Below are 27,681 nucleotides of genomic sequence, written 5' to 3'. Positions count from 1 at the left end.
ATCAAACTCATTCCCCTGGCGGTTCTCATGCACGTTCTGAACTGGAGCCCCAGAGTGCCAGGCGGGTGCAGCTGCTTGGCTGCATGTTGTGTCCCTGGGGCGGGCGATAGGGCCAGCCAGCTGGGGGAGGGAGGGTAGTAAAGGACGTCCCAAGGTCAGGTGAGGTTTCTCCTGCCCGGATTGTCTTTCCCCTTCTGCAGTGATTTTCCTGCCAGGCAGGAAGTGGGAACCTGAGCAAATAGCGGCTCCATGAATTATTTAGCACCTGGAGCTCCTCAGTCAGGGCTCGCGGGAGCCTGCAACCTCTTCCTCCTTGAGACGCGGGCACCCCGGGCGGTGGGGCAGGTTAGCTGGCCTGGGTTCCCTCCCCGGGGCAAGTCCCTTAACGGCTTTGTGCTGGAGTCGGGGCTCAGGCTTGGGCAGGTCAGCTGGGTGAAAGGGCTCCACTGCCATTGGCTCCATGTTTGAGACGTGCCCGTGGGCCCCTCCCTGTAATGCCAGAGCCAGGAACAATCAGCTGGGACCAAAAGGAGGAGCCCTGCGCTGGGCCTGGGGCCACACAAGGCGAGACCCAAGAGGGCTTTTCTGTCTCCAAGCTCTCTGCCCGGAGGGTGGCCAAGGGGCTCGTGGGCGGCCATTCCACGTGTGGCGTTCACCAGGGCACTGCTGCCAACAGCACGCAGCCCTCGCAGGGCAGGGAGCAGTGGCGAGAACCCTGGGCAGCTGCTCCACCCCAGCTCTCCTGGGCGCGATGCCAGCAGGGGACATGCTGACAATGGAGCACCCACCCCTTCTCGGCAGGCAGCAGGGCCTTGGGTCAGGAGCAGCTTCCACCTCCCCCTCAGGCTGCGGGGCAGACCTGCCAGGCCTAGGGGAGTAAGAGCACAGAGGGCACCAGGCATGGGTGAGGGAGGCGACATCAGCCTGGCGCATACAAGGTCCGACTGTGCTGCTAATAGCTGCTGCACCAAGATGAGAGGAGCCCTGGCAGGAAACAGGCTCGTCGAGCTAGAGCGGGGCTCTGCTGGGCCTGGGGCAGCAGAGGAGGGGGCTGCCTGGGGGCAGGCTGACAGCTGGGGTTCGGCTCATGGCCCAGCTCTGGGCCGAGGCTCTTTAGGCTGAGGAGGGGCAGGGACCTGCTGTCTCCATGAGCCGCAGCTTGGCGGTAACAGGGTAGGTGCAGCCTGCAGGTGCCTGGCTGCTGGTGGCACAGACCCAGCCCCACTGAGTGAGCCCTGGCCCCTGATCTCGGTGCAGGCCCCTGTGAGAGCCTCCTCTACCCAGGCCGCGGGTGTATCAGGATGGCCCGTGGTGGGCAGGGACCCCAGCCAGCACAGGGCAGGGAAAGGTGGCCGTTCCTGGAGCCTGAACGCAGCGTGGGGCCCTCAGCCCGGAAAGGCCCCAGGGGCAACGTTTCCCAGGCATACAGAGGGGACCGGGGAGCCTCGCTCAAGGATGCAGGGTGGGAGCTGCAATCAAATGCTCTGGAGCAGCAAGGCTGTGACTGGTGGCTCTTCAAGCCAGGGAATTAGCTGAGTTCAGTTCATCTCCCAGCCCCAGCCTGGAGGGGCATGGACCAGGCTGGGGCCCTGGGCACGGCACCTCCCAGGCAGCTTCAGAGCAAGGGTTGCAGTCTGCTGTCTGTGGACTGGGCATGCCAGCCCACGACTGCACATCCAAGCATGCGCGTGTGTGCGCACGCGTGTGGTGCCTTGCACAACGGACATCCCCACACAGCTGTACACCCTGGCGCTGCAGGTACACACTACTGCACCCCCGCACATTCGTGCACAGCCTGCCACTTGCTCACACGCCTGCACCACCTACGCTCTGGCCTGCCCCCTTACCCTTGCTGTCACACACACTTGTGCACACACTGCCTGGCACACTCACGCAGCCTGCCAAGTGCGCACATGCCATTGCAAAGGCACTTGTCACCCACCCGAGGGCCCTCCCGCGCTCCCCCACGGCCCTGTCACTCTCCCAGTCCCGTGGTGGAAGGAGTGCTCCTGCGGGTGCGAGGGGTCACTGTGTGTGCTCTCTGCCCCCTCACGGCTGCTGGCTTGATTCCCCCTGGGCTGCTCTCTCCTGCCCCCTCACGGCTGCTGGCTTGATTCCCCCTGGGCTGCTCTCTGCTCAGAGACCGTGTTCAGGTTAATGAGTAACCCTGGGGGCAGAGGCTGAGAGAAGAGCTGAAGTGGGGCTGGGAAGGTCCCTCCCAGCAGTGAGACCTGCCCGGAGAGGTCAGGGGGCAGCAGCCTCTGGTCTGTAAAGGAAGGGCATGAAGCTGGGCAGGGGGCTGCTTTCCTCTTAGCCATGATTTGAGCCTCTGACTTTCCCTTCCCTGCCTCCTGCAGGTTAGCTGCAGCTCAGGGTTTACACTGGGTTTGCCCCCTCACCCCACAGCCATTGCTATAGCACCAGCCCCACTGGAAGAAGCACACAGGCCCTTCCAGCATCTCCCCTGGGCTCTGCCCGGCCACCCCGGTTCCCCGTTGTGGGCGGCCCGTGGCGCGGATGGTTGTGCTCGGGGGGGGGGAGTAGGTTGGAACTAACCCCATGATCCACCCCACAAGCCCAGCAGTGGGAGTTGGTGGGTTTCCTGTGGTTCTGAGCCACGGGGCACAGGGGCTGGCATTCACTCAGCATGTGAGCCCCTCACCCAGCAGGGCCCGCTGGGTCAGACTCTGGGGCTGCCACACTGTAAAGGTTTGAGAGGGGCGTGGGTGCCAGGGTCACAGACCCCAGGCTCGGGGCCCCCCTCCAGAGGGGACGTGCTCCGACACTGCCCAGCGTCGCTCAGCACCCCCCGCTGCCCACCCCTCTTCTATCTCTGCTTAGCGCTCACCCCCGCTCTCTTCTCGGGGCCGCACCAACGATGGCTGCTATGTTTTCTGTGCACTTGGAAATCTTTAAACCAGCCATGGCCCTGGCTAGGCAAACCAGACTCAACTCAGGCCCCACGTAACCCCAGGGGCCCTGCTCTAACCACCGTGCAGGGGGCTGGGAGCCAGGGCCCCACCGATTTCTGGATTCCCCTTTCCAAAAGCCCAGATCTGAGTCAGTAACGAGCTGACTGCACCCAGCTAAACCCTCCAGGCCGGAAAGCAAACTAGGCTAGCGGACACGTGCCCCTGCATTGCCCGCCCCAGAGTGACCCACACATCCCACCTCACCCCCAGCCCTATGGGGGAAGGGCAGAAAAGGGAAGTGGGGAGGATTTGACTGTTATCAGTGGCTCTGGTAACATATTAACAGCCCAGAGCTGGGAAAGGTGGATTAGGTCAGTTGCCTGGTGCAGGCTGCTCTGGACTCGCCTGGTCTAGTTTGCAAGGACACAGTGATTCCCCAGCCTCATGGATCCCCCAGCTGGGGAACCAGACCGTGCCCTGCCAGCCAGCTGCTGCTGCACCATGGCTCCGTTCCCTGCCGCTACCCAGCCTCCAGCTCCAGCTGTGCGAGGTGCGTGCCAGGCGAGAGTCAACAGGGCCCAGCCCGAAGGCTCACGAAGTGGGTGCCATGGGAGCGCCCCAGCCCTGCACCCCGGCCAGCTGGTGTTTACCAGGCACCTCGCCAGCAGCATGGGGGTATCTAAGCAACGAGTGTGTGTTTAAGCTCCTCGTGGCCACGGGCTGGCCTCATAAACAAACCACGCTGCCCTTTCCAGCAGCCCATCCAGGGAACTCACAGGGTGGAGGGGACAGGAAACCCAGCTGCCTTCAGCACTCGCCTTTGATGCCACGGTTGGCATTCGTGGGATCGTTTATGTCCCTCCACCCTGAGCCACACAAAGCCAGAGTCCAGCCAAGATGCCCAGCGGGGGCTGAGCATGGGACTGGGAGCCAGGCACTGGGCAGGGGGGCCCTGGCTAATGTCTAGGACGGGCGTCGGGGAGCAGAGAGCCCTGCTCACTGCAAGGAGCCTGCTGTGGTTACTTGAGTTGACTCTGGCTCCCAACCGCTGCTCCCATTAGCCAGTCCCTTCTTGGCCAGGCCCGGCCCTGGAGGCTGCTCAGGACAGGGTGAGTGGGAGAAGGCGGAAGGGATGGACCCGAGCGTTGGGGGTAAATACAGCGAGGGTGGGGGGAACCGATGCCCTCCAGATGGATCTGACTAGCCTGGCTGTGTTCGACTTACAGCGGCTGCTCAGAAAGGCCTTCATCTGCCTGGGGAGGGCTCGGGCTGACGTGGGCTGTGTCTACACTTGAACCACTCCGTGCGTAGGGCTAGGTTGGTGGCTCTGGCTCTCGGGGTGGATTTTTCAGGGTAGATCAGCACTCAGAGGCTGCCACCCTGGCTACTGCCAAGCCCGTTCTTTCCTGGACATGGCGATCGGTGCTTTGTCCTGCCTGCCCTTGGGCTCCCTGGGCTGGCAGCAGACCGCCCGGGGCTGGCAGCAGGTGAGAGGTGTGAACAGTACGGCTCCTCTCCCGCCTGGCAGGCAGGGCTCGCTCTGTTCATTCAGCTGGTGTGGAAGGAGCGGCCGCGGGGGCTGTGCTCAGCTGATGCAGACTCTGGCCCTGCCCTCTCGCGTGGCACAGACTGCTCCGGCCGCGAGAAGGGAAGGGAGTAAACAATGAGCCGGCTGGCTGAGGGGCTCGTAACGTGCCATCTAATCCGGCCACCCTGCCAGCACTGGGAGCCGTGGTCTCTGGGCATCTCAGACAGCACAGCTCAGGGGCTATCTGCACAGCACTGGGCAGGTCCGCTGCAGCCAGCGACAGCCCGGGGTCGGGGCCAGTGCGGCTTTGCTGGGGCTCTGTTGCTTCAGACCCAATCCCCTGGACACGATGGGCAGAGTGAGGGGCACGGGGGAGTGACCCCAGTAATGATAGGCCAGGCCCCCTCCAAGGCGGCAGGGAGCTGCTGGCTCCAGCATGCCCTCTGCCAGTGCGAAAATGCCAACCAGAGGGGGATGTTCCCTTCAGCTTCTCAACATGGCTCAAGATTAGTCCACAGACCAGGCCGCTTTCACTGCCCGCTGCTCTTCTGGAATCTAACTAAGGTCCTGAAGCCAATGGTGGTTCTCAGTCCAGCTCCAAGGGCCCGTCCTAGGGAAACCTGGGCACTAGCTGGCACCCCGTTGCCACAGCAGAGATGTCAGGGTCCAGTAAGGCCATTGCAGAGCGCGGCTGCAGAGACCAAAAGTCACCCCCATGGTGGAAGGCTGTGGCTCCAAGCAGACTTGGCTTTCGGTGTTCTCAGTGCTTGGGAAAAATCACAGCTGTTAAATGTATGTTATTGCTTGAATGCAAAGGACAACACAGCTATGTGGATTCCGCTCACCCCTGTAGCTGGGCCCTGCGGCACCAGGCACAGCCCGTTTTACACTGTTTACCCATCCCGTATCTACTTGGCCGACAGAGGATGCCAGTCGGCAGACCTCTCTGCCCAGCACCTTCCACCAGCATTGAATTTCCGTTTGAAAGAAAACCCACGAATGGAGCGACGCAAAATGCTATCATCAGAGCCGGCCAGGCCCAGGTAGGCAGGGGCTGGGAAGCGGATCAATACCAACAGGAAATCTTTTGTGCAAATACCACGAGCCAAGCCAAAGTGACACTCCGCTGGTCGGCTGAACAGCCCTGCCTTTGTCCAGGTGCAGCAGGTGAAGCAAAGCGGCTTCCAATGACTCCCCTTGCCAAGAGGGACCCCTGCTGGGGAATCCACCACAACAGGGGAGGGGGCTAAGCCCCAGGCTCGCCTGGGCTGTTGCACACACTGCCTGGCTCTGGGGCAGTGCCCATGCTTTGGATTCTTTCCTTTGGTCCTTGGTTGCTGATTGGAGGAGAACGTGGGTCAGCGGGCGAGTGAATTGGCCCGTCCCAAGGTGGCTGGCAGAGCGTGCCCAGGGGCACCTGCTATTGGGGTCCGCAGCTTTTCATTCCCATTGGGCGACCCCTGAGTGACCCCTACTGGATGATCTCAGGGTGCCTCTCTGGAACACACCTGCACAGTGCCATGCAATCCCCCCCGAGCTCTTCTGCCAGAGCATCAGCAGGAAACCTGGCATGAGCTGAGCGAGCCCCACGAGCAAGGCAGCCTGCCAAGGGGGCGCAGGCTGCTCTCAGGGGGGCCCCTTCCCAGCAGTCTCCCTGCCAGCCGGGGCTGGCTCTGCTTCTGCACGAAGTGCCTTTGGAGGAGCAGCAAGAGCCGCAGCGAGTTCCATCTCCCCTGGGGCTCCCTGTAATTGTTCCTGGTGAACTTCAGCTGCTGCTCTGAGCTGGGCATCGCCTCTTTGTTTGCACCTGGTACAAACACCTGCAGAGGCAGGGGCTGGGGGAGGGGCCCTTCCACTTCACCCTGGGTTTGCAGAGGAAAGCAGAACAGACACCTGCTCAGCACAGAGCAAGCCCTGTTATCTATGGAGCTGCTGCCCGAGCCAGACAGGCCCTTCCTCGCCTACCGGCACGACAGAGCCAGGGTGCTGCAGCCCCAGGGCCTGTACTCCCTTAAGGGGCCTTGCTCGCTGCAGGCCTTCTGCAGTGCAGCTGTAAGGTTTGCAGATGCATCAACGTCCCTACGTAAGCATGGAAATGCACCAAGCACAGAACTGCCAGGAGGCCTGGGAGCTAGGCCAATGCACACAGGTAACAGTTCAGGGAAATGAGGGGCTTCCGTTGAGTGGTGCATGCAGGGAGCCCAGGAGCCGGAGGGGGATTGCACTATACTTGGCTCCACCAAGCCTTCACTTCCAAGAGCACAAGCAGCGGGCGCTAAGTGAACTGTTCCAGACAAGCCTCCAGCTGACACAGGCCCTGTGTCTGGACAGGGAGTGTCACACGGCAGCCAAATTCTAGAGCTGCCTTAGACACAAGGAAAAAACTCTCTTTGAATGAACCCTGGTGAAACCTCCCCAGAGGCCCAACTGGAACAGAGCTGGCTGGTCCCGATCAGTCAAATTACCCTGGAAAAGTGGGGAAACGAGCTGTCACGTAGGGTGAGTGTTTCACTGGTGTGGGAAACATCAGGTGTATTGTAGGTGTCCTGTGGCTCCAGCTGGGGGCCGGGGCCCTTCATGGAGCTGGGCACTGGAACCCACACAACCGAGAGCGAGTCCCTGCCCCAAAGAACTTAACCCAGGCAGTAACAGTCCCGTGTGTAACGGGGGCTTGTCCCGTAGGCTGGAGAGCCAGGGGCTGAGCCAACCTGATTACAGAACAAGCCCCACCTGAGGGGACTGGTCACTCCCCTGTAAAGGGCAGAAGGTGACTGCAGCAGAGAGGGAGAGGCTGGCTTGAGTGGTGATGAAGCCCAGCTGGGGGGAGAACCAGGTACGCTGCTCAGAGCAGGGAGGCCTGGGAGAGACCCAGCTTAAGCAGGGAAGAGACTGGGAGACCGGGGAGAATATAAGAGGCTTAGTAGGAAGTGGCCCGGGGGAAAGCAGAGGACCTAGCTGTGGAATACGGGGCCTGGGGCTGAAGCCCAGGGTTGGGGGGCGTCTTGCAGGGGGCCTGCATAGCTGAGCCCCAAAGGCAGCCTGAGGAATAGCCCGGAGACGGCAGGAGGGGTTTGTTTGTGGTAAAGGCAGCTTGGGACGCTTAGTTTGGACAGTGGTGACCTTGGAGGGGGGGGACTGACCCAGCTGCGTCACTGGCAATCCTCCCCGTGCTGGGTGAGGGGGGGAAATGCTGGAGAGCTGCTAGGCCACGGCTGCCCACTAGGGGGTGCCTAGCAGCCCCCTGCAATGGGGCAGGGCAGGGGGCAGTCACCGGGTCCCAGTCCTCAGCAAATAGACACCCAGAGCAGAGGCTGGACCAGCTGGAGCCAGATGCGTGGGGATCCCAGGTGCGCTGGGCCGGCACCTTTGCCAAGTCCCCATGGCACAGCAGGCAGCTGCCAGATCTTCATCTTGCTGACTTCGGGACAGGGCGCCCCACCCTGCTGGGCTCCAGGGCAGGGCAGGGCTGAGTGCATGGCCCAGGTGCTCAGCCCACACAGAGAGCAAGAGACAAAGGTTGGGGAAGGGGGGGATATGTTTCCCACTCCGGCGGCTCCGCCAGTCTGAGCTATGGAAGCAGCAGGGGACTGGCAGGCCCAGGTCTCGTGGCTCCGGCTCAGGCCAGGGCCAAAGAACGCTGCCCAGAAGAGCAGAGGGGGGAGTTTGGTGCAGGGGCTCGGTGGGCCTGATACGGGGAGGTGCCAACCACCCTCTGCTTGCTGACCCCACCCTGCCATAATCCTGCCCCCGCCCAGGTGCCCGCAGGGCCGGTTGGATTTCCCCAGCCGGTTCTGACACCAACAGCTGCTGTGCAAGGAGCCCTCTGCGCTGGGCCTGATGTGCCAGCCTGCCGGGGTCACAGATCAGCCCAGCAGCCAGGCTCTGCTCCTTCTGGCTGGCTAAGCCCTGGGCTGAATGGGGGTGCAGCACGCTGACAGGGCTCAGGGGAACCTGGGGCAGTGTAAGCCCATTAACCTTGGCCTAGAGAAAGGGCTGAGGGGGGGGGGGAGGCAGAGAGTGAAAGTTGGTGGAAGGGGGGCAGTTGCTGGGCTACCTCACTTGGCAATGCCACCTCAGGAGCATGGGCTGGGGGCACTAGGCTGGTTACATAGGGCATGGAGCAGGCATCCAGCAGGTAGATCCAGAGCTCCACTGCAGGGATTAATATTTCTTCCTGCCCCCCATCTCCAGCCCCCACGCACCTCAGGCCCGGGCTGGCTCCAGGTTATGCTGGCAGAGGCTCCAATCACAACTCTTTGCAGGCCATGCTGGGGTAGGTGAGCCTCCCGCCAGCCAGGGAAGGTCACTGCAGTCGGGCTGGGAGTGGAGGCAAGGGGCTGAGGCCCTGGAGCTGATCGGTCTCCGTAGGGCAGGGCTGGCAATGCCCAGGCCTGTGATTAGCGCGTCAGGAAAGAGCCTGACAGTCACCAGCCGTAATTACCCCTTGGAGAGCCGCGTGGAGCCGGTGGGGAGCGGCCCATCTCCCAGCACAAGGCCCCAGCAGCTCAAACGGGGTACAAGCCACGGCGTGTTGATGATGGAGCATGTCTGGGGGGTGAGGCAGGGGGCCTCTGCAGGGACCAGTCTGATGTCTGGCCCAGCAAACAGCAGGACACCCACCAGCTTAGCCCTGCCCCCAAAACAAGCTGCCACCCGCCTCCCCAGGGGCACTGGAGCTTCTGGCCTCAGGAACGAGATCGCCTGGGGGAGCCCCAGCCCTGCTGCATACAGAGTCCTCTGCTCAGCCGCTCCACCAAGCAGTGCCAGGGAGAAGCTCCACAGGGAGCTGGGATGAGCGAGGCACAATGATTAGAAAGGGAGGGTCCCAGCCAAATTAAAAACTGTTAAACCTGGAGGGGAACCCCCTCAGGGACCAGGGAGGTGAGGGCTGGGAACTTGGTGTGTGTTGGACCTACTCAAAACAGTGGCTTGCTGTGAAAATGCCCCAAAGCTGTTCTCTTCCTCACCTCTCCTGGTGGGAGCAGAGGCAGGCCGCCAGGTCTGGGGCTGGGTAAGGGGACCCCACCGTAGGGACACAGGAGCAACCTCAGTAACAGGCAGAAGCTGCAGGAGGAGCGTACACCCAGGAGACAGAGGGCTCAGGAGCAGCTGAGGTAGGAACTCAGCCCCACGTAGGCTCATCTGGGGCGAGGGGAGGGTATGGATGGGGTCCCCTGTTGTGCCACACAGACAGGCCTGCGGGGGAAGGCCAAAGACATGCTGCCCTGTCTAGCACCCCAGGACAGTCAGACCATGAATCATACACTGCCTAGGGGAATCCCACCTCAAACCCTGGTTCTCTCCATAGCACATGGGGAAACTGAGGCACAGGCACACACAGCCCACAAGTTGCCCAACGAGGCTGCAGAGAGAACTCGGGAGTCCCCAGTTTCAACCGGTGCCATTAGCACAGGGCCAGCCTGCCTCCCATTATGGAACGAGCCATGCACCCAGCAAGAGCTGCCTCTCCCGGCTGTAGCGGTGGGCGCAGTATCCAGGTGAGTCTCCCCTCGCCAGAGGCCAGCAGTGAGGCCCACATTGGGGAATGCAGGCCAAGGGGAGCGGGCCAGTGGCGGTGCAAGGTTCATGCTGCCGAGTGCAGACTGCCACCTGCAGGGGAGTCGTTGCTATTGCAGGGCAGGAAAGGAAGCAGGACCCCCCCCCCCACCCCAGCTCGGGGATAAGGGGGTTCAAATGGGTGAAGAAATGAGGGGGACGAATTTCCATTCATGTTCCTGCTGTTTATTCAGTTTGGCTGAAGGAGCAGACATCCCCAAGCCCAGTGAGGGTGAGGTGCTCAGGGACGCAGCCAAGAGGCAGCTCAGCGCGAGACTGCCCCTTCGAGAGAGTTTCGTATCAGCGGGTTCGTCACCTCCGGGAGCTGGCCCAGAGCGAGCTCTGCCGACTCAGCGCAGCAATGCATGGGCACAAATGGGCTTTTTGAGCGCCTCCCTTTACCCTTCCTTCCACACCCAGCCCAAGCCACGGCACCGTGCCTGCCTCCTGCCGCTAACACGGTGTCGCCTCTGGGCCGGGCCTGCGAGCGACAAGGACTGATCCCAAAGACACGGGAGTGACCTGCACCCTCCCGTCACAGGTGGTTCTGCTCCAGCAGGAAGGGGGCAGAGTTCTGGGGCCTGATGCAGCACGTTGCACCAGGTGAGGGGCTAGCTGCTGTCAGTGCTTGGCTAAGAGCCCTGTGCTCCACACGCTGAGGGAGGGGCTGTGAGATCCTGTGCTCATGGGCCAGTGTCCTGATGACTCAGTCAGACTGTCTGGGGAGGGTTGCTCCCCATACAGCAGATCCCTGGAGCACCTGTGGACACCTCTCACCACATCAGCATCCATCCCCACATGTACAGAGACCAAAGCCATGTCACCTTCCCCAGGACGGCACTGGCCGCCAGAGGGCTCAGAGTGGCTTCTCCAGCTTGTCCCCCACGAGACAGCTCTCGGACGCCTGCTGCTGTCTGCGTTTCTTTATGTCCCTGTAGGCCTGGATGACCCTCTCCCGCTCCTCCTCCACGATGCGCTGGCGAGCGAGGGACAAGGGGGCAGCTTTGCGGACAGGAGCCACACGGCCGGGAGCCAGGAGAGCCGTCAGCAGGAGCTGCCTCGGACCAGCCTACAGAAATGGAAAGACAGCCACTGAGACTCAACACATGTTAAGGGACAGAGGGTCAACCAGGGACAGAGCCCACCGCAGAGCGGGGTGCAGGGAGAAGGCACCTGCCAAAGGGCAGCGACTGATGCCAGGAGCTTCCAAGTCTCTACTGTCAAAATTCCTACTAAGCTCAAGAAGCCCTATAGTGCCAACAGGTTGGTGCCACTCCGCTTTCATCCTGCTGGAGAGCTGGCTTCAAATCCCAGGGCCGTGGCGAAAGAGTCTGGCAACCCTACAACTTGCAAGATCTGCTCAAGAGAGACCTGGGCTGAGACGTGGGGGTCAGCCTGAGCAGCACTGGCAGAGCTGGGAGACAAGCCCAGGGCTGAAATGAGATGGGACGCAACAGCTTACCTTCTCTTTGGTTACCCCCTTTCTGGGCTTCACCGTAAGCGCTGGTGGCTGCATGGCGACCTCGCCAAACTGAACTGGATCTGAAAGGAAGGGGCAGGGGAGGAGACAGACGTTGCTTGAGATCTCGGCCGTGGTGTGAGCCAGCAGACACTCCCAACAGCTCCCACCACCCCAAAGCTCTTTAAAGACCCTGCATATACAGTGATTGCTGCTGAAGTGCAGCCGCCTCTGGGGAGAGGTGCTTTGAACAGCACTGCAGAACAGCACAGCTCAGGGAGTGAAGCAGAATCCCAAGCCTCACAAGGATCTGCCGGCAGCATTTCACGAGGCAGGCTGGAGGAAGTACCGCCCGATCCGCAAACTATTGACTGGGCCCCACAGTGTGTTCCCAGGAAGCTCCCTGGGCGCATGCAGCCCATCACGGAGCCAGGAAAACGGGGAGCCAAGGAAGCAAGAGAACTTGGGAGCAAATTTCAGGTAACGCAAACCTCCTCTACACCCCTCTCCCGGGGCCATACCCAGGGTGAGGGGTCTGCAGGAGAGCCAGGGCTGCCCGGAGCCAGAGCAGCACTGCCGATCTGTACCCGCGCCTACCTTGGAACAAGGCCTTCTCCAGCATCGCCGCTTTCTTCTCCTCTCTCTTCTTTTGCATTTTCTCCAGTCGTTTATTCCGAAATCTAAGGATGCCAAGCCGGGTCATTTAGAGGGGATGGAGAGCTGGTTTAAAAAAAGGGTGCTGGGGGTAGGAGGAAGGGTGCTAATGCTCTGATTAGAACAGACCCGTCTGCAGGATTTAAACCTGACTCAGACTGTGAGCTTCCAGAGCAGGGGGTGTGTCTTACTACTTGTGTGTGCAGCACCTTGCGCACCGGGGGCCCCTGATCTTAACCTGACACTATCCCATTAAGAGCTGAGAACTCCACTCCCTCACCTCCAGGGGTACAATCCCCACCCCAGCCCTCTGGGTGTCATGCAGGTGCAGCAGCCTCCTCAGAACGGGTCTGCCGTGCGTGAGCTCAGTACCAGCTGCTGGATGGCTGAGTGATGGACGGTGCTGCCCCCTGAAGGGAAAGTTCCTGTATGGGCCCCAGGGGGAGGATAGGACCAGTCTCTGCCACGGCTGGTGTCAGTTAATTGCTCCCTCTCGGGGCTGGCTTTGTCTCCTCCCCTCCCCTCTCCTCAGTAATGCAACTCCAGTGCCAACAGGATAAGCAGCGATTTCTGAAGGCAGGAGCTGATTCTGCATTTGCTGATCAGGCAAGCCCCTGCTGCAGCCTTTAGGAGCCACGACTGGGCCCTGCCCAGCAACATCAAAGCATTCCCTTGGCCTCGGCGTGAGCTTCCCCCCCAGACCTACTCCTTCTTCCTCTGTGACTTCTCTGGGGCCGGCTCCTCAGTCTCAGGCTCGCGCTGCAGCTGGTTTTTGGTGAGAAACAGGACGTGCTGGGTCTCCTGCTCCATGCGTTGGATGTAAGCCGACACCGACTCTTGCTTCCGCCTCCTGAACTTGGGCACGGGAATATCACCCTGGGCTGCAGGATCCGGGGTCACAGGCTTCCTTTTGCTCACTGCAGCCAAGATCACAACAGCATTAGCCAGAAGAAGGATCTGAGGGCACTGCCCATCCCAGGCAGGACAAATCCCAGGGACACGGGATCTAGTTCAGGTATTTGCACCCGCTGCGCCTGCTGGAAGCTGACACAGAACCTGACTCCTCTGATGGTTAGGATCAGCTCTGCAGCCCCATGCTGCCACTCAGCACCCCTTTGGGCTTGGACAGAACCAAGCAGATTTCAAGATACTGCACAGTCATGTACATCGTAATCCTCTCCCTCAGTACTTCCAGCCTGAGATCAGTGAGGCAGCACCCAAGAACCTGACAAAGAGCAAGAGACCGAGAAGTGGGGAAAGGAGGCCCAGAGAAACGAAATGACCTGCCCAGCCTCTGTGGTAGACCCAGGAATTTGGAACCCTTTTCTTTTCATTCCTAAGAAGACCTGTAAACCCCCATGTCAGAGCACAAGATGACCATCAACTGACGAGGGGAAGGAGGAACAGTACCTGGTGGCAGATTACGCCAGAACTGCCTCCTGCAGGGTCGCTGGTACTGGCCACCACTGGAACCAGGATATTCAATGGGAGGGACCTATGGTCTGATCCCCTGTAGTGGGGCCATGTGCCATTTTCAGTGAAGTCAACATAACTGGTGTAAATTAGGCCTCATCTGTATTTGATGGGATCTTTCCAGTGAGTTAAAAAGGTCCTGGGGAGGCTGGCCTTTACCTGCTTTCCTTCTCTTCCTGCTCTTGGGGTTTTTCATCTCCTCTCTGCTCTTAATGAGCTCCTGAAGCCGATAGGGGATTTCCTGCTCATCAAGATGTTTGGGCTTTGAGTTGGTTTTCTTCTTCTCTTGGCTGAAAAGGAAGAGACATACAGAGGTCCAAAATCAGGGACAGGGAAAGGTGCAGAACTCACTGCTGCAGCACTGACAGCCAGGTGAATGGGAGGCAAGGTCTGAGCTGAGAAACAGGCCCAGTGAGCTGGGTTTGTCTATCCATCGAACTGTCCCTCTTCTCGCTGAGACAAGGCAGGTGAGGTAACATGTTTTAGTGGACCAGCTTTTGTTGGAGAAAGAGACAAACTTTTGAGCTTACGGAGCTCTGCCGTAGGTTTAAAACAAACAAAAGGAAGTATTTTTTCTCACAATGCACAGTCAACCTGTGGAACTCCTTGCCCGAGGATGTTGTGAAGGCCAAGACTATAACAGGGTTCAAAAAAGAACTAGATAAATTCACGGAGGATAGGTCCATCAGTGGCTATTAGCCAGGATGCACAGGGCTGGTGGCCCTAGCCTCTGTTTGCCAGAAGCTGGGACTGAGCGACAGGGGATGTTTCACGTGATGATTCCCTATTCTGCTCATTCCCTCTGGGGCACCAGGCCCTGGCCACAGCCGGAAGACAGGGTAGGGGGCTGGATGGACCTTTGGTTTGACCCGCTATGGCCGTTCCTATGGCTGTGTAAGCTGGACGGCTCACCTCTCTCCCCAGCAGAAGCTGGCCCAACAAAGGCTATTTCCCCACCTCGCCTCTCTCCTACCCCGTGCAGCTACGCAACACTGCACCCCTCCTCCGAGGGGCGGGGCTCGGGTGTCGCCTTCCCAGCCGGTAAAACAAGGGCCGCACAGCCAGTGCGCGGGAGGCAGAGGGGGGCAGTCGGGGGGCAGGGGGAAAAGGGGGGTTGCCCGGAGGCAAAGTTCCCAGGACCAGAGCGGGCGACGGCGCCCCAGGGCCCTAAGGCGCAGCCAGTCGCCCCCTTCAGCGGCTGGATGCAGGTGTCCACGGGCCCGTGCTGGGCACGAGCTCGGACACCCCAGCGCGATGGGCCGCATCGCCGCCGAGGGAAGGGACCAGACACCGCGGTGACAGGCGCCGCACATCGGCCGGCCCTGCAGACCGAGCCCGCGGAGCAGCCCCCCCCCCCCATACCGAGCCCACATACCGAGCCCGGGGCGGGACCGCGGCCCTCGGCACCGCCCCGCCCTTGCGCGGCTCCCCCCGGGCAGCGCGGCCCGCAGGGCCCGGCGGCGGCTCTTTGCCCATCGGGAGCGGGGGCCACGTGCGCCTCCCACGCGCGCTCGCCCGGCCCGACGGCCCCACTTCCGGCTGACCCCGGCGCCCCGCCCCCTCCAGTCCCCTGCTCCCATTGGTCCGCGTCCCCAGGGGCCGCCCCCTCCGCAACTATTGGTTCGCGCCTGGAGGAGCCGCTGCGGCTATTGGCTGAAGAAGCTGTCGCTCGTGCGGAGACGAGGCGGGTTGTCGGGGCGCCGCGGTCGGGATGTTACTGCAGGGGGCGGCCCGGTGCGGCCGGGGCCTGGCGGGGGGGAGCCGCGCGGCGGGGGCCCGTCCCCAGGTGAGCACCGGGGGCTGTTTGGGAGGCAGCAGAGTTGCGGGGGGGCTGGATGGGGGAGGGGAGCTGGCATGGGAGCGGGGGGGGCTGGAGTGAGGGGGGCTGGATGGGGGAGGGGACCGGGGGGGCTGGCATGGGAGCGGGGCTGGACTGGGGGGGCCTGGATGGGGGAGGGCAGCTGGCATGGGAGCGGGGGGGGCTGGATGGGGGAGGGCAGCTGGCATGGGAGCGGGGGGGGCTGGAGTGAGGGGGGGTGGATGGGGGAGGGGACCGGGGGAGCTGGCATGGGAGCGGGGGGGGGGCTGGAGTGAGGGGGGCTGGATGGGGGAGGGGGCGGCTGGATGGGGGAGGGCAGCTGGCATGGGAGCGGGGGGGGGCTGGAGTGAGGGGGGCTGGATGGGGGAGGGGAGCTGGCATGGGAGCGGGGGGGGCTGGAGTGAGGGGGGCTGGATGGGGGAGGGGACCGGGGGGGGCTGGCATGGGAGCAGGGGGGGGCTGGACTGAGGGGAGCCTGTATGGGGGAGGGGAGCTGGCATGGGAGCAGGAGCGCTGGGGTTGGAGTGGGGGGGTTGTATGGGGGAGGGGACCGGGGGGGCTGGATGGGGGAGGGGAAGGAGGCTGTGTGGGGGAGGAAAGTTGGAGCAGGAGGGCTGTATGTGGCGGAGGGGAAGGAGGCTGTTTGGAGGCGGAGGGATCTCCTGTCTGTCTTTGGACCCATCTCCTCCATCCCCAGTACGGGATTATCAAGGGCACTTGGTGGGCCGACTCTTGCCTTCCTCCCCGCACCGAGCTGCTCCTGCGGCCGGGGCGCTGTGAGAGGGGCTGCGAGCCTTGCCCGGTGCTGGGCGAGCTGCTGGGCCCACCCCAGGGGCCGTGTGGATAGTCCCATCGGCGCAGATGGCCATCAGAACGATAGACCAGACCCGGCTGTGCGGAGTCCTCAGCGTGTGACAGTTCGACCTCTCTTGTAAGTTTGTTATTAATTGCCAGGTAAATCTACAACTCTTCAGGTGCACCGAGCGCTGGAGACTGCAGAGATGTGGGTGTCCTCTCTGGGACAGGCTACCTCGCAGAGACCACCTGAAAAGCTACTTCTGCAGCGTTCGGAGACTTTCCGTGGACCTGTCAAAAGCAGATTTTAGCCACCATCAAAGCCATTCAGAGACCCGAGGAGATGGCTCTCAGACTGATCCCCAGCAGAGCGACGGAGAGCCCTGCGCTGCAGGGCTCTCCGAGCCTTTGAAAGACACAGAGCCCCCCTTTTCCAAGCCCCCAACGCTCCTTCCCCCCACTAACTGCTGTATGAGTGGCTGCCACAACTGCGTTTGGATTGCATATGCAGAGGAGCTGCTGAAACACTACCAGGATGGGGGAGAACAGGCCTTAGCCGCTGTGGAAAAGCACATAGAAGATGAGAACATTAAAATGATTTTAAAGATGGAAATCAGATTCCGTATGAAGAAAGACTGATGCGCACAGTTTAAGCTGTTGGCCCCTGCCATGGCTCCTCTATTCCCATGGCGCTACAAACTCCAGAGAGAAAGTGCCCATATTTATTTATTGTCCCTTCTCCGAAAAGGCTCCTTATTTAACATAATTTGTCCATCTCCTTTGAAGCTTGGTTCCTGGGCTCGAGAACCCAGCTTGACCACTAGTTGGTAAAGGATTGCCATTATTTGTTGGCATGAGTTACAGTACTTGGCAGAAATTGAGTGAGAATAAATTCATACCCGTGTGCTTAAAAATGTGAACCTCTTCTAGGCCTGCCTTTGTGTTCTGGGCTTGTTCAACACCTACTGTGACGGGACCCTGGCCCGGGACCTGGGCTCCTAGCTGTTGCTACTTCACGTTTTGTCTCACGCTTAACTACTGAGTTAAGCGTGAGACAAAACGTGAAGTACGCTGCTTTAAAAATATTTGTTTAACATCTAGGCTGGGAATCCCAAAGGGGACGACGAATTCAACACCCAAATCCCCCATTCTCTGGGAGTTTGTCCCTTAGCCCTTTTTAAAACCCCTGCTGTAGTCTAGATAAATGTTCCTCTCTCTCCCCTGATGCATGGCCAGCTGGGTTCCCCTCTCAATATGCACTGCTTCCTCACCCAGCTGCTTGGTGGCTGGAATTGAAGAGCCTAGTGCATAACCGCCAAGTGACAGTAGTATTCCCTGGGAGGGCCACATTTGTGCCTCCGGGCTGCTGTGATGGTCAAAATGGCGCAGGCATAAATAAGAGCAGCTGCAGGGCAGCTCTAATTTGCAGCACCTTCCAAGAGCTGCCTAGCGGCTGCCGTGCCATCTGGCACAGCACAGAAGCTCCGTAGTGGCATGTGCTGCAGAGGCTCCCCTCGCATACATCCAGCCCCACCTCCTGTGCCCCACCTGGCAAGGCGGCTGAGTCAGAACTGCTTGGGGTGATTCAAGGCTTTGCACCTGTGGAATTTCCTGCCGCACCGGGCACCACAGATCTCCCTCCTCCCCCTCCATGTGCACCCTGGAGAGGTGTATAGAGGCTGTGGTGGAATCTGTCCCACGTTCTTTGTGCTAAATGACAGCATTTTCCTCCCATTTGCTAAGGGGTCTGGGTCACAAAGCACCAGCCGCCCTAAAACTTAGCCCGCCAGAGCAGTGCCCTTGCTCTGCTTGGCTGCAGAGTTTGAGGTTTTTAATGAAATCTTGACAGAAACTCAGCCCTCCCCCCAGCTGCGGAATCTGGCTAACGAAGCGGGTGCCACTAAGACCTGCTAGCTGTTTAGCAGTGTGCGCTAATAAAACTCAAGATGGACTCAATAATTAACAGGAGTCCTTGTCTTTATCAGACAAGTAACCAGTTCAGCTGGTGTCCTTAAAACGTTCCTGGATTCGCATAATCCTATTTGCTGAAGCCTAACTAATTGTAATTAGTGGAAGGGCCTGAAGTTCAATTAAAGTGTCCTGAGATTATGCCTTTTTATAATTGCTTTAGTGCAAGGGGATTAGCTTTGGAATGATACTCATCCAGCAGACAAACTGGTGCTTCCACAGGAAACCTGGGCAAAGACCAAGGAGTTGCTTTTCCAAGAAATTGAGCAGTGATCAGAAGTACTTTTTTAATGCTTGATAGTCAGTTGACCCATAGGACTCCCTGTCACAGAGGCCAACACCTTAGCAGTGGTCAGAAAAGGATTAGACAGTCCTATGGAGAATGGGGAACACCTACAGTGATAGGATTAAAACAGGGAAGGGATATCCACTTTCATGCTTCACTACTAGGGGATAGAAAGAAACTTCCCCAGTGGACAGATAAGGAATAACATGCCCACTATGGAGCCAGCAGCTAGCAGTGGCCGCGGTCGAGCACCTGGGAATGAACTTGGTGGACCCTTTTTTTTTTTTTTTTTTTTTTTTTTAAGAATATCAGGGTTGAAAGGGACCTCAGGAGGTCATCTAGTCTAACCCCCTGCTCAAAGCAGGACCAATACCCAATTTTTGCCCCACTTCCCTATATTGCCCCCTCAAGGATTGAACTCACAACCCTGGGTTTAGCAGGCCAATGCTCAAACCACTGAGCTATCCCTCCCCCCTTTCTTCTGCTCCACCCTGGCAATTCCTAGGTTCCTAAGAATACCAAACAGCAAATCACCCAGCAGTGACGACCGGCCTTTGCATTAGTGCCTGCGGCCAGCATTTGCAAAGGGAGGCACCTGAATCCATGCTTGGTTGCTAAGTGAGTAGTCAGATTTTTTTTTCCAGGTGGCTCAGGGCCCTGCGGCTTCCATTGACTTCATCTGCCCAGGAGGGGGCCTTACAACATTGCTAGCCTCGGCCAGGAGGATGCTGTCGTATGGGGTAGCATCCCAGAGTCCCAGGCCCTTGGTGACCTCACTGGTTTTCAAGATCGGACAGTAGCTTGGGATCCATATGAACTGAATCTGGGGCCCATCCCTTGTTATCATGGGGTTTTCTGTCTTGTAAGAAGCTCGGGGCAGGGACTTCGTCTCCTGGTCTTTTTGGTGTCACGCTAATTGCACTTTATCTGCTATTAATTAATGTCTTTGCTGAGCTTGTGTGCTCTTTGGGCTGTCTGAATACATGTGCATGCAGCACCTAGCGCAGTGGGCCGGGATCCAGGGGTGAGCCCTCTAACCATATGGCAATACACATAAGTCGGAAAGGGAAATGTCATGTGCCCATAGGCAGAGCTTGGTGAACACTGCAAAGATCTGGGCCCACTTTTTGAGCCCCATTGCAGGCGCTTTGCATGGTCTTCTAGCAAATGTGGTTGATGGCAGAAGGGTTCTGAGAATCGGCCCATTGGTCCCCAGTATTGCAGATTTGTGCAAAGCACGTTTTAAATTGACAGCTGGGACAGCAGGTTCTGACAGGGTCAGTCAAGGATCCTGCGCTCAGACTAGCTCCGCTGTCTGAAATATTTGTGACGGTCAAGCTGCAGGCTGAAGTCTGCTCACGGGAACTCCTGGGTCGTTGATTGCCAGCCAGGGATCTCCCAACAACAAGCTTCTAGACTGAAGAGGAGGCAAAATCCATCCGATAAATTATTTGCTAAGAATTATTCTGCCCCAGACACAGCACTGCACACTGAAATATTGCACAGAGCCAGAGAGTCGAGCAAATGCCCCTGTGGAACAATAAAATACACAATCAAATGGGCGGGAACGGACAACGTGTTACAATAGCATTACCCCAACGCCCCTCTCTCTCACCCACATGCTCCTCTCACCCACCCCAAACGATGTACATACCATTAGAAATTAAATCAGCTTACCCATTTTAAAGGAAGGGTCATAATCCTATTATCCAGGAGCAGAATAAACCCACCGGCCCGCAAGAACCATCCAGAGTGTCGTCTATAGGACACGGACCCATCGCTGACAGTCACAGCTGGCTGGGGCTAGCACCAGCCCAGTGCAGCTGGCCCTGTGAAACATCTGCAGTGGGGTAAGTAATCCCCTCTGCTTTGAATACACCAAGTGCCGCTGTTCCTCGGCTTCGTACGTAAGGCGTCATTGTGCTCCAGTCTCCATCTTGCTTATGTCCCTGCCTGTCTACTTCTGCCACCCTGCGTGAGACTGTGGTTCCTTTCCTTGGTCTTTAAAATCTAGTCGGTCCCTCCACTGTGGATGCCAAGTGATCCGAGGAGTTTGGAGAGGTGAAGGGAGTCGTTATTCTAGGCCGTGGTGCCGTTCGCCAGTGCGGGATGGACTCGAACCTGATCAGGCTGTTGGCGTGAAATGGTCCAAGGTAGCTAGTCTGGACAGGCGCCGAAGAACCAAAATCGCTAGGGTGCTCTAAGCTGTCGTTGTACTTCCAGCCTGCTGAAGGAGCAGCCAAGTGTCCCTAGCAAACCTCTGGGCAGCTCGGTCTGTTTCCGAGGGTCAGACAAAGGCTCAGGATCGGAGTTGGTCACGATGGGTGTTTTTTCAGAGAAAATGTTTAAAACATTAATTTTCTGGGATTCTTTTTAACTGAAATGTTTTGGTTTTTTGCTCTTTCCCCTTTTCCAGTTGCAAACTGGGAAGTGGGGTGGGTGGATCCTGGGGAAGGAAAAACCCCTGAAAACGGGGCTGCGGGGGGGGCAGGTCCTAGAAAATTTCAGAGAGAAGGGAAATGTTCCTTTTGCAAAAAGGCTGGTTTTTGTTGAAAAATGTTTTGAATGGGAGAGTGTTGACTGGCTGCTCTTGCCGGGGGAGCCCCAAGTGTCGATCCGTTCCCCTTCTCCTTGCAATCATTTGTTACGGAGCAAGTCGTTTCCCCTCTAAGGAACGGAGGGGGACTCCTCCCGCCCACTTGCGGCTGTTGTCAGCCCCATCAGGCCTGCTAGCCCATGGCTAGTATCTGCAGAAATATTGATATCTTGCCCTGCCACCCAGGAGAACAGCCCTGCTCGGATTAGCGCTGCTCTGGGGATTTGCAGAGGAGGAAGGATACACAAACTTGTCCAGTTGTTTGCAGAGTTTTTTTTCCTCTGGCTTGCTGTGGATTTAGGTGCTGAGGGCCTGCTCCAAAGCCCCTGAGCTGATGGGAAGACTCCCACTGCCTTCAGTGGCTGTGAATCAGTCCCCAAATGTTTCTGAGCCAGTAGTTAAACTGGCCTTGTTAGAGAGGGGAACCGCAACAGCTGCTGACCCTGGCCCCATCCTGCAAACAGGCACATGTTGCACTGTTGCCCGGGACACTGCTTAATAGATTCCACCTGTGCTTAACTTTATTATTTGCACTGAAATAGCACCTAGCGGCCCCCGGCCAGATCAGAGCCCCGGTGTGCTAGGGGCTACTCAGCACACACACGGCTTAGTCTGAATACGCCAGCCAGCCAGTGGGGTGAAGAGCACAGTGAAGTGATGTAACCAGGATATGGCAAAGGCAAGGCTAGAATCCAAGTCTCCTGACTCGCAGCCCCGGGTCCCTTTCCAGCCTGGTAGACCAGACCCCCCCACGTGAGAGGTGTTGGTAACGGAAGGGAATGCCACTGATCACAGAACACAGAGCGAGGGGAATGAGATGCCCCGCAGCTGGGGAAGCCAGGAGGACAGTCTTTGGAAGGGGCGGCGTTTGTGAACAGATAGTAACTGCACAGGTGGCTTGGTCAGGGGGTTGCTGAAATCCCTCACAGGCTTCATGGATGTAAAGGGGCTGGAAACAGCACTCACTGTTGAAGACCCAAGCTTCATTGGAGGCACCTCGTAACTTGGATCATTTATCCACGAGAAATAAACACTAGGGGCTAGAATCCAGCCTCTCAATGCCCAGGGACTAGTCAGCTATTGAGTAACCTGGGAGGGCTGCTTGCGGGATAGCATACTAGCCCACGGGCTTTGGGAGACCAGCACTGGGGGGAGGGATAGCTCAGTGGTTTGAGCATTGGCCTGCTAAACCCAGGGTTGTGAGTTCAATCATTGAGGGGGCCATTTTGGGATCTGGGGCAAAAATTGGGGATTGGCCCTGCTTTGAGCAGGGGGTTGGACTAGATGACCTCCTGAGGTCCCTTCCAACCCTGATATTCTACGATTCTGTATTCTATCTGGCCTTTAGAAACTCATCTCTCCTTTCACAAATTATATCTGCCTTGCTAAATTGCCTGTGGTTTTACTTGGGAGTGACTGTAACTGTCAATACTTGGCTTGTTTCACGCTGGAACGCGTCCCAGAACTGAGACGTTTCTTGGGGACAGAAGGATGACACTGCTGCAGAAGCCCCTCCATTAGACACAATGGAATGATAGTAATTTACCCACCCCGAGCATTCAAGAAACCATGAGTCAGCGCCCTGCCCTCCCAAAAAAATACAAGATTGGCTTAAAAAATCATGATTTAAAAAATAATAAATGGGGGAGGGTTTTTTTTATTCCTTCTCTGGTCTTTGAGCCTCTAGGGTTTGTGTTTCGTATGCCACCCTGAGGGCTCGAAAATTACTACGCTGAAATTCCTGTGTAATGACATGATGCAGGGGGACTGGGGCTTGAAGAAAAACACCAGCTCTGAGACTTGTGATCAAACCATGAGAGCTGGCAACATGGAGGCGAGTTTGGGTTCCCAGGTACGATCGGGCCGGAGGAGAAGTCATGGGGTGCTGCACTCCCCCCCGTTATACCGGTCTCATGTTTCACAGGAACTAATAGTGCAATCACTGGGTCCCGCACAGCGACTAGTAAAAGAGCAGCATTAAGGTGGGCGACCGGAGTGCAGTAACCCGCAAATTGGCAGGCTGGACGAGAGCAGAGATCCAACTACCCCAGTGGCCAGCCCCAGCTTTTTCAGAAGCTCCCCCTACCCCCAGACAATTATAGAATAACACTTCCACCACCTATTCCTTTCAAAGGTCAGTTCATGCCCTGAAACATGAAGGGTTAGGGCCCTTCCAAACCTTGGGGGTGGGGGATTGTTTTTAACTCCTGGATGTTTTCATTACCCCATTCAGTCTTTTGTGAGTCCAGCTGAGCTTGTGGCCTCAATGGCGTCTTGTGGCAATGAGTTCTGTGGAAGAACTGGGCCCCGTGTAAACTATTTCCTCAGATTGGTTTTAAATCTGCTGCTTTTTGCTGATTGAGTGGCTTCTTCTTGTGCTCAGAAGGATACATTGAAGCCACCTACCTGTATTTTCATTATTGTCATTATGTTGTATTCTTTTATCATGTCCCTTTATATTTATCTCCTAACAGCTCCATCCTTGCCCTCAAAAGTTAGAAAATGCCAGAATTAAGCTTGCCTATGTAACCTTAATTCTGCCCTTGGTGGGTATGCAGCGGGGGACAGTCTTTCATTACATGATCAAACTGTCTCTCGACTAGTCTATTTTCACTGCCCAAGAGAACGGACATGCCAACAGCAGCATCCACAACGAATGGTCTCTGAGAGCTCATTTCAAATGCTAATCTTGCGACGCATTAGCTGTAGACCTGGATCTTTGTCTTTTTAAATATATATGACTTTTAGCTCAATTGGGGCCCAATAACGCCCGTGCTTGCAGCAGTCCATACTGATAAATGTGCTGGATCAGGGCCCGCAGTCCCAGGGAGAAAGGACCTGTTTTGTCCTTGCAAACACACAGTTTAAAACAAGCCAGCAGGGACATTTCAGTCCCACACAGGTGCTGCTCCCATCCTTGTTAACAAGCTGTGGTACATTATCCACCATGTACACAGCTAAGCGTGGGGCCCCAGGGCTTTCTGAGCACTAACGGGCAGGAAGAGACCTCTGCACAGTGCTGGTCCCAGCAGCCAGCTGACCTTGCATGCTCAGATCTTCCCTTTGCTAGGACACCAGCTGCTCCCAGCACCCAGTGTCAGAAGCAATAACAGCACCCAGCAAAGAGCCGCCCAGACTCATTCAGCCCTCTCTGCCCCCAGGTTCCCGACAGGCTTGGCATGGGAGTCGGGACGTTGGGGGCCGGGGGAGAAGGAGCAAATAGTTGTAACTTCAGGGATTTGTTGTCTAAAGAAATAGACACTAAAGCCCCCGGTTTGTCCCATGTTCCCTAGTGCCGTCATTGTCCTTGCAATAATGAGCTTAGAGCTGTCTGAGCTGAGCTAATTCCAAGGTTGCAGGAGCTTTTCTTCTGCAGCAGGGGCGGGGGGCCTGGCAAATGGGTCACTGAGCCATGGAACGGAGCCCTGGCCCACTCTGGGCTGGTGAGTGGCTAAAACTTTCATTTAAAGGGCATGGGAGGGGTTTGCATTCCCACTCCCCAGCTAGCCAGCACTGTCCTTGGCCTCTTGTATGCACCAGCCCCCTGACCAGAGCTGACTGGGGGTTGGCCACCCAGCTCCCATTCATTCCCAGGACCTGGGTAGCTACAGCCCCTTGCGGGCACTGAAAATCTCCGTCATGGGTGGGGACTGAACTGTGGCTGCTGAGCACCAGAAAGCACATCCCCCTGCCCCACAAGCTACAGCGGTAACAGGCCGTCAGTTAGTGAGTCAGCCACTAGAGGGAGCTGTGGTCCCATGCACCACCCACATTGCACCCACATTCTCTGCTCCCAGGAGCGAGCAGCCTTGGGTGACCCACACCCGTAGGGTGCCGCTGTGTCCCCCCTCTAGCGGCAGCTGGGTTGAGGAGCCCGCTGCTACACACTTGGCTAAGAGGGCTGGGTCAGGCATAGAGACTTGTGCATCTAGATCCCCTTCCAGCTGCTGCTAGCCCACCCAGGAACGCCATGGGACGTTTGCATTGGTGGCCTATCTCAGCGGGCACCGTGTGGGCCGCCATCTCCTTGCTCCCTTCACATGGCCAATTGTCTTTCCTTCTTTCTGCCTCCAAACCTGTGACCTGCAGGGAGAAGCCGGGACCTGGAGCCAGGGGGACTGCACCAGCAGCTGACACCCCACTGCAGCCATGAGCCTGGAGCCCCCCAAGCTGGAGATCAAGTCAGCCACCGGGGTGACTGGAGGGCCAGCCACCCCCAGGAAAGGGCCCCCCAAATTCAAGCAGAGGCAAACCAGGCAGTTCAAGAGCAAGCCACCCAAGAAGGGGACCCAAGGGTGAGCACATAGGATGGGAGGGTTGCTCACTCAGAGTCTGGTCTCCCCCCCCCCAGTACCAGTGAGCAGCCAGGGCATGGTCCCCTGCATATGCCAGCACTGACTTGCCTAACCCAGGGGCTCTGTGCGCTGCCAGCCCCTTCTGGCCAGGACTAACCTCTGGGCCTGGGCTCTGCCCCCCATGAGGAACAGCTGGAACCCCTGAGCATTTAATCCTCAGAGAGCTCAGGTGCGGGGCATTGTCACAGCAGAGCCCCGCCCCCATCCACTCTTCCCCCGAACAGTGGAATTTAGGGCAACCCATGTGAGGCTAGAGGGGACTCGAGCAGGTCAGGGTGGCAGGACAGTCCAACAATGCAACAGGAGGGGAGCCTGGCTAGGTTAGCCCTTCAGAGAGCAGCTGGCACCCGCCCAGGGAGACCTTGGTGGGGGCTTTACAAAGACAAAGGAGTGCCCCGAACAGCAGCTAAATGAGAACCAGAGTCGTGAACGTCTTCTCGCCCCTCTTGCCCGTTCACTGGCCATGGCCAGGAAGATACAGCCAGCCTGGGGCTCAGCAGTTCACGCAGGACACCGCAGCAGCGGGATTCTGCAGAGCAGACAGGGCGTGAGCGTAAGGTCCTCTGCAAAGGCTCCACACCCGGAGTGAGCTGTCAAGAGCTCCATTCTCCCCTGGGGTGCAAAGAGCCGCAGCCACCCCACTGCCCTACGGCGCTGGGGACTCAAACAAGGGGCTCTTTCAAGGCTGGGTTTCTGGCCAGCGAGGGGTATGTGCTGGAGATGCTCCCTTTGTCCAGCCCCTCGTCTCACACCCCTCCACGCAGAGCTGGGGGTCACAGATCGCTGGGGGTGGTCAGGGATGCTCCAGGCTGAGCCCAGGGCGGGGAGAGTGATGTAATGGTGTCTCTCCTTGCAGGTTCGGTGATGACATCCCTGGCATGGAGGGGCTGGGAACAGGTAACCGAGCAGCTGGTGCTTGACTGGTTTGGAAATAGGGAATGTGTTGCACATGAAAGGGAGAGATTAACGTCACCAGCTGTAGCCAGCCCTGGGCCAGGGCGCCCCCACCCCGCACGGCAGAGGCACCTCAGTCCTGGGGGGAAGGCCCACAGCTGTGCAGATATCTACCCAACTCTGCATTTCCACCACTCCCAGCTTGGCTTGTGCTGGACTCACCACCCACAGCTCAGCCCTGACCTGCAGCTCCCCACCCCCATTGGTACCCTCCTGAGAAGTGGCTGCCAGCCATGTCCTGGCTGGGTTTGCTTCTGGATAAATGGAACCAGGTGTCACATACATGGGTCAAGTTCAAATATGGCCTAAAGCAGGACTTGAACTTGTGCCTTACTTCCCTCTGCCGCCCCATCCTTCCCCCTTTGGCAGGCCCCCTTCCCCATGGAATGAACTTCCAGAACAGCTGGGTGGCAAAGGCGGAGTGCCACGGGGAGAGCTCTGCCGTGGGTAAACAGCCCCCAGCCCCATGGCACCGATCTCCACTGAAAAGGCAGGTCGCGCTGCTGTGGAATAAGCCCCATTTGAACAGGGACTAGGGGCGCCCACAGCAGGTACAATGTGCCAAGCAGCTGTGCTGGGGAGAGTGCTTTTCCCAGACAGCCGCCAGATCCTGGCTCACGCTGACCCCTGCCTCTCTGGTTTTCCCCTTTCAGACATCACCGTGATTTGCCCCTGGGAAGCTTTCAGTCACCTGGAACTCCATGAGCTGGCGCAGTACGGCATCATCTAGCCAGCCCCTGAGCTCAGAATTGAGGCATGTGTCTCCTGGCAGCCCACGGAGGTGTCACTATTTATACAGAGGGTGATGCAGCTGCTTTTGCAGCTCGTGACGAGACCAGCCTGAAAAAGCTCTTTAAAATAAACATGCTTAGTTGAATCTGTCCTGAGTCTTACCTGGCTTCTGTGCTTTCCGAGCCAGCTCTACTCCACCCTAGAGTCTCCCACTCCACTTGGACATGTTGCTTAACACAGGGTTTTCCCAAGACATGCTGTGTACCACCAATCTCTTTCACTTCTCAGCTTGCCCAGCCTGCTGGGAGTTAAGCCAGAGCCAGGCCGGTGGGATTTGGCATTTAACATGAGTGCTAATTGTTTGAAAGCCCTGGAATTTTCACTGGTGCTGCAGCCTTGGAAATAAACAGGAGGGAATGTGGGGTGCTGAGTCCGCAGTGTGAGGTGTAGAATGATCCTCCCTCTGTTGTGTATTAGCGGCCTTGTCTATGTGATGTTCTTCACAGCTGTCTATGCCCCGAGATGCCTAGGGCTGGGCAGGTTCTCTCTGCAGGAGGCAGGAGCCAGGGTAGCTTTACATTATATAAACTGCAG

The 27,681-nt window shown here is 58.1% G+C and overlaps 3 protein-coding genes across 4 annotated transcripts; 2 read left to right on the top strand and 1 right to left on the bottom strand.

The window, feature by feature from the left end:
* Positions 1 to 10,166: 10,166 nt before the first annotated feature.
* Positions 10,167 to 15,111, bottom strand: CCDC137 (coiled-coil domain containing 137). The gene is made up of 6 exons (XM_048817736.2): positions 14,958 to 15,111; positions 13,742 to 13,872; positions 12,816 to 13,026; positions 12,053 to 12,135; positions 11,459 to 11,538; positions 10,167 to 11,065 (listed from the first exon to the last, which is right to left on the bottom strand). The coding sequence occupies exons 1-6, from the start codon at positions 15,056 to 15,058 to the stop codon at positions 10,853 to 10,855; spliced, it is 819 nt and encodes a 272-aa protein (XP_048673693.1). The 5' UTR covers positions 15,059 to 15,111; the 3' UTR covers positions 10,167 to 10,852.
* A 154-nt stretch (positions 15,112 to 15,265) lies between these two features.
* On the top strand, positions 15,266 to 17,116 carry OXLD1 (oxidoreductase like domain containing 1). Its single transcript, XM_048817737.2, has 2 exons — positions 15,266 to 15,368; positions 16,356 to 17,116. The coding sequence occupies exons 1-2, from the start codon at positions 15,294 to 15,296 to the stop codon at positions 16,833 to 16,835; spliced, it is 555 nt and encodes a 184-aa protein (XP_048673694.1). The 5' UTR covers positions 15,266 to 15,293; the 3' UTR covers positions 16,836 to 17,116.
* Positions 16,024 to 27,237, top strand: PDE6G (phosphodiesterase 6G). Of its 2 annotated transcripts, none has more exons than XM_048817741.2 (4): positions 16,024 to 16,332; positions 25,136 to 25,341; positions 26,258 to 26,298; positions 27,009 to 27,237. In XM_048817741.2, exons 2-4 carry the CDS (start codon positions 25,196 to 25,198, stop codon positions 27,083 to 27,085), a joined length of 264 nt encoding a protein of 87 aa, XP_048673698.1. In that variant the 5' UTR covers positions 16,024 to 16,332; positions 25,136 to 25,195; the 3' UTR covers positions 27,086 to 27,237. The 2 variants fall into 2 exon arrangements, with proteins under 2 accessions (XP_048673698.1, XP_048673697.1); XM_048817740.2 differs by lacking the exon at positions 16,024 to 16,332 and adding an exon at positions 18,770 to 20,300.
* The last annotated feature ends 444 nt before the right edge of the window (positions 27,238 to 27,681 follow it).

The sequence above is a fragment of the Caretta caretta genome, chromosome 14 (genome assembly GCF_965140235.1).
Source record: "Caretta caretta isolate rCarCar2 chromosome 14, rCarCar1.hap1, whole genome shotgun sequence".
Taxonomy (NCBI): Eukaryota; Metazoa; Chordata; order Testudines; family Cheloniidae; genus Caretta; species Caretta caretta.
Note: the sequence above shows the minus strand (reverse complement) of the source record. Positions and strands in the feature narration are given on the sequence as shown.

Excerpts from the sequence above, each read along its gene's own strand:
- CCDC137 (XM_048817736.2), bottom strand. The coding sequence starts at position 15,058 with ATGGGCAAAGAGCCGCCGCCGGGCCCTGCGGGCCGCGCTGCCCGGGGG. Across the intron at positions 13,027-13,741 it reads CAGGAAGAGAAGGAAAGCAG|TGAGCAAAAGGAAGCCTGTG; the intron begins GTAAAGGCCAGC and ends TCTTGGCTGCAG. Across the intron at positions 12,136-12,815 it reads AAGTCACAGAGGAAGAAGGA|ATTTCGGAATAAACGACTGG; the intron begins GTAGGTCTGGGG and ends TGGCATCCTTAG.
- OXLD1 (XM_048817737.2), top strand. The coding sequence starts at position 15,294 with ATGTTACTGCAGGGGGCGGCCCGGTGCGGCCGGGGCCTGGCGGGGGGG. Across the intron at positions 15,369-16,355 it reads CGGCGGGGGCCCGTCCCCAG|GTAAATCTACAACTCTTCAG; the intron begins GTGAGCACCGGG and ends ATTAATTGCCAG.
- PDE6G (XM_048817741.2), top strand. The coding sequence starts at position 25,196 with ATGAGCCTGGAGCCCCCCAAGCTGGAGATCAAGTCAGCCACCGGGGTG. Across the intron at positions 25,342-26,257 it reads CCCAAGAAGGGGACCCAAGG|GTTCGGTGATGACATCCCTG; the intron begins GTGAGCACATAG and ends CTCTCCTTGCAG. Across the intron at positions 26,299-27,008 it reads CATGGAGGGGCTGGGAACAG|ACATCACCGTGATTTGCCCC; the intron begins GTAACCGAGCAG and ends TTCCCCTTTCAG.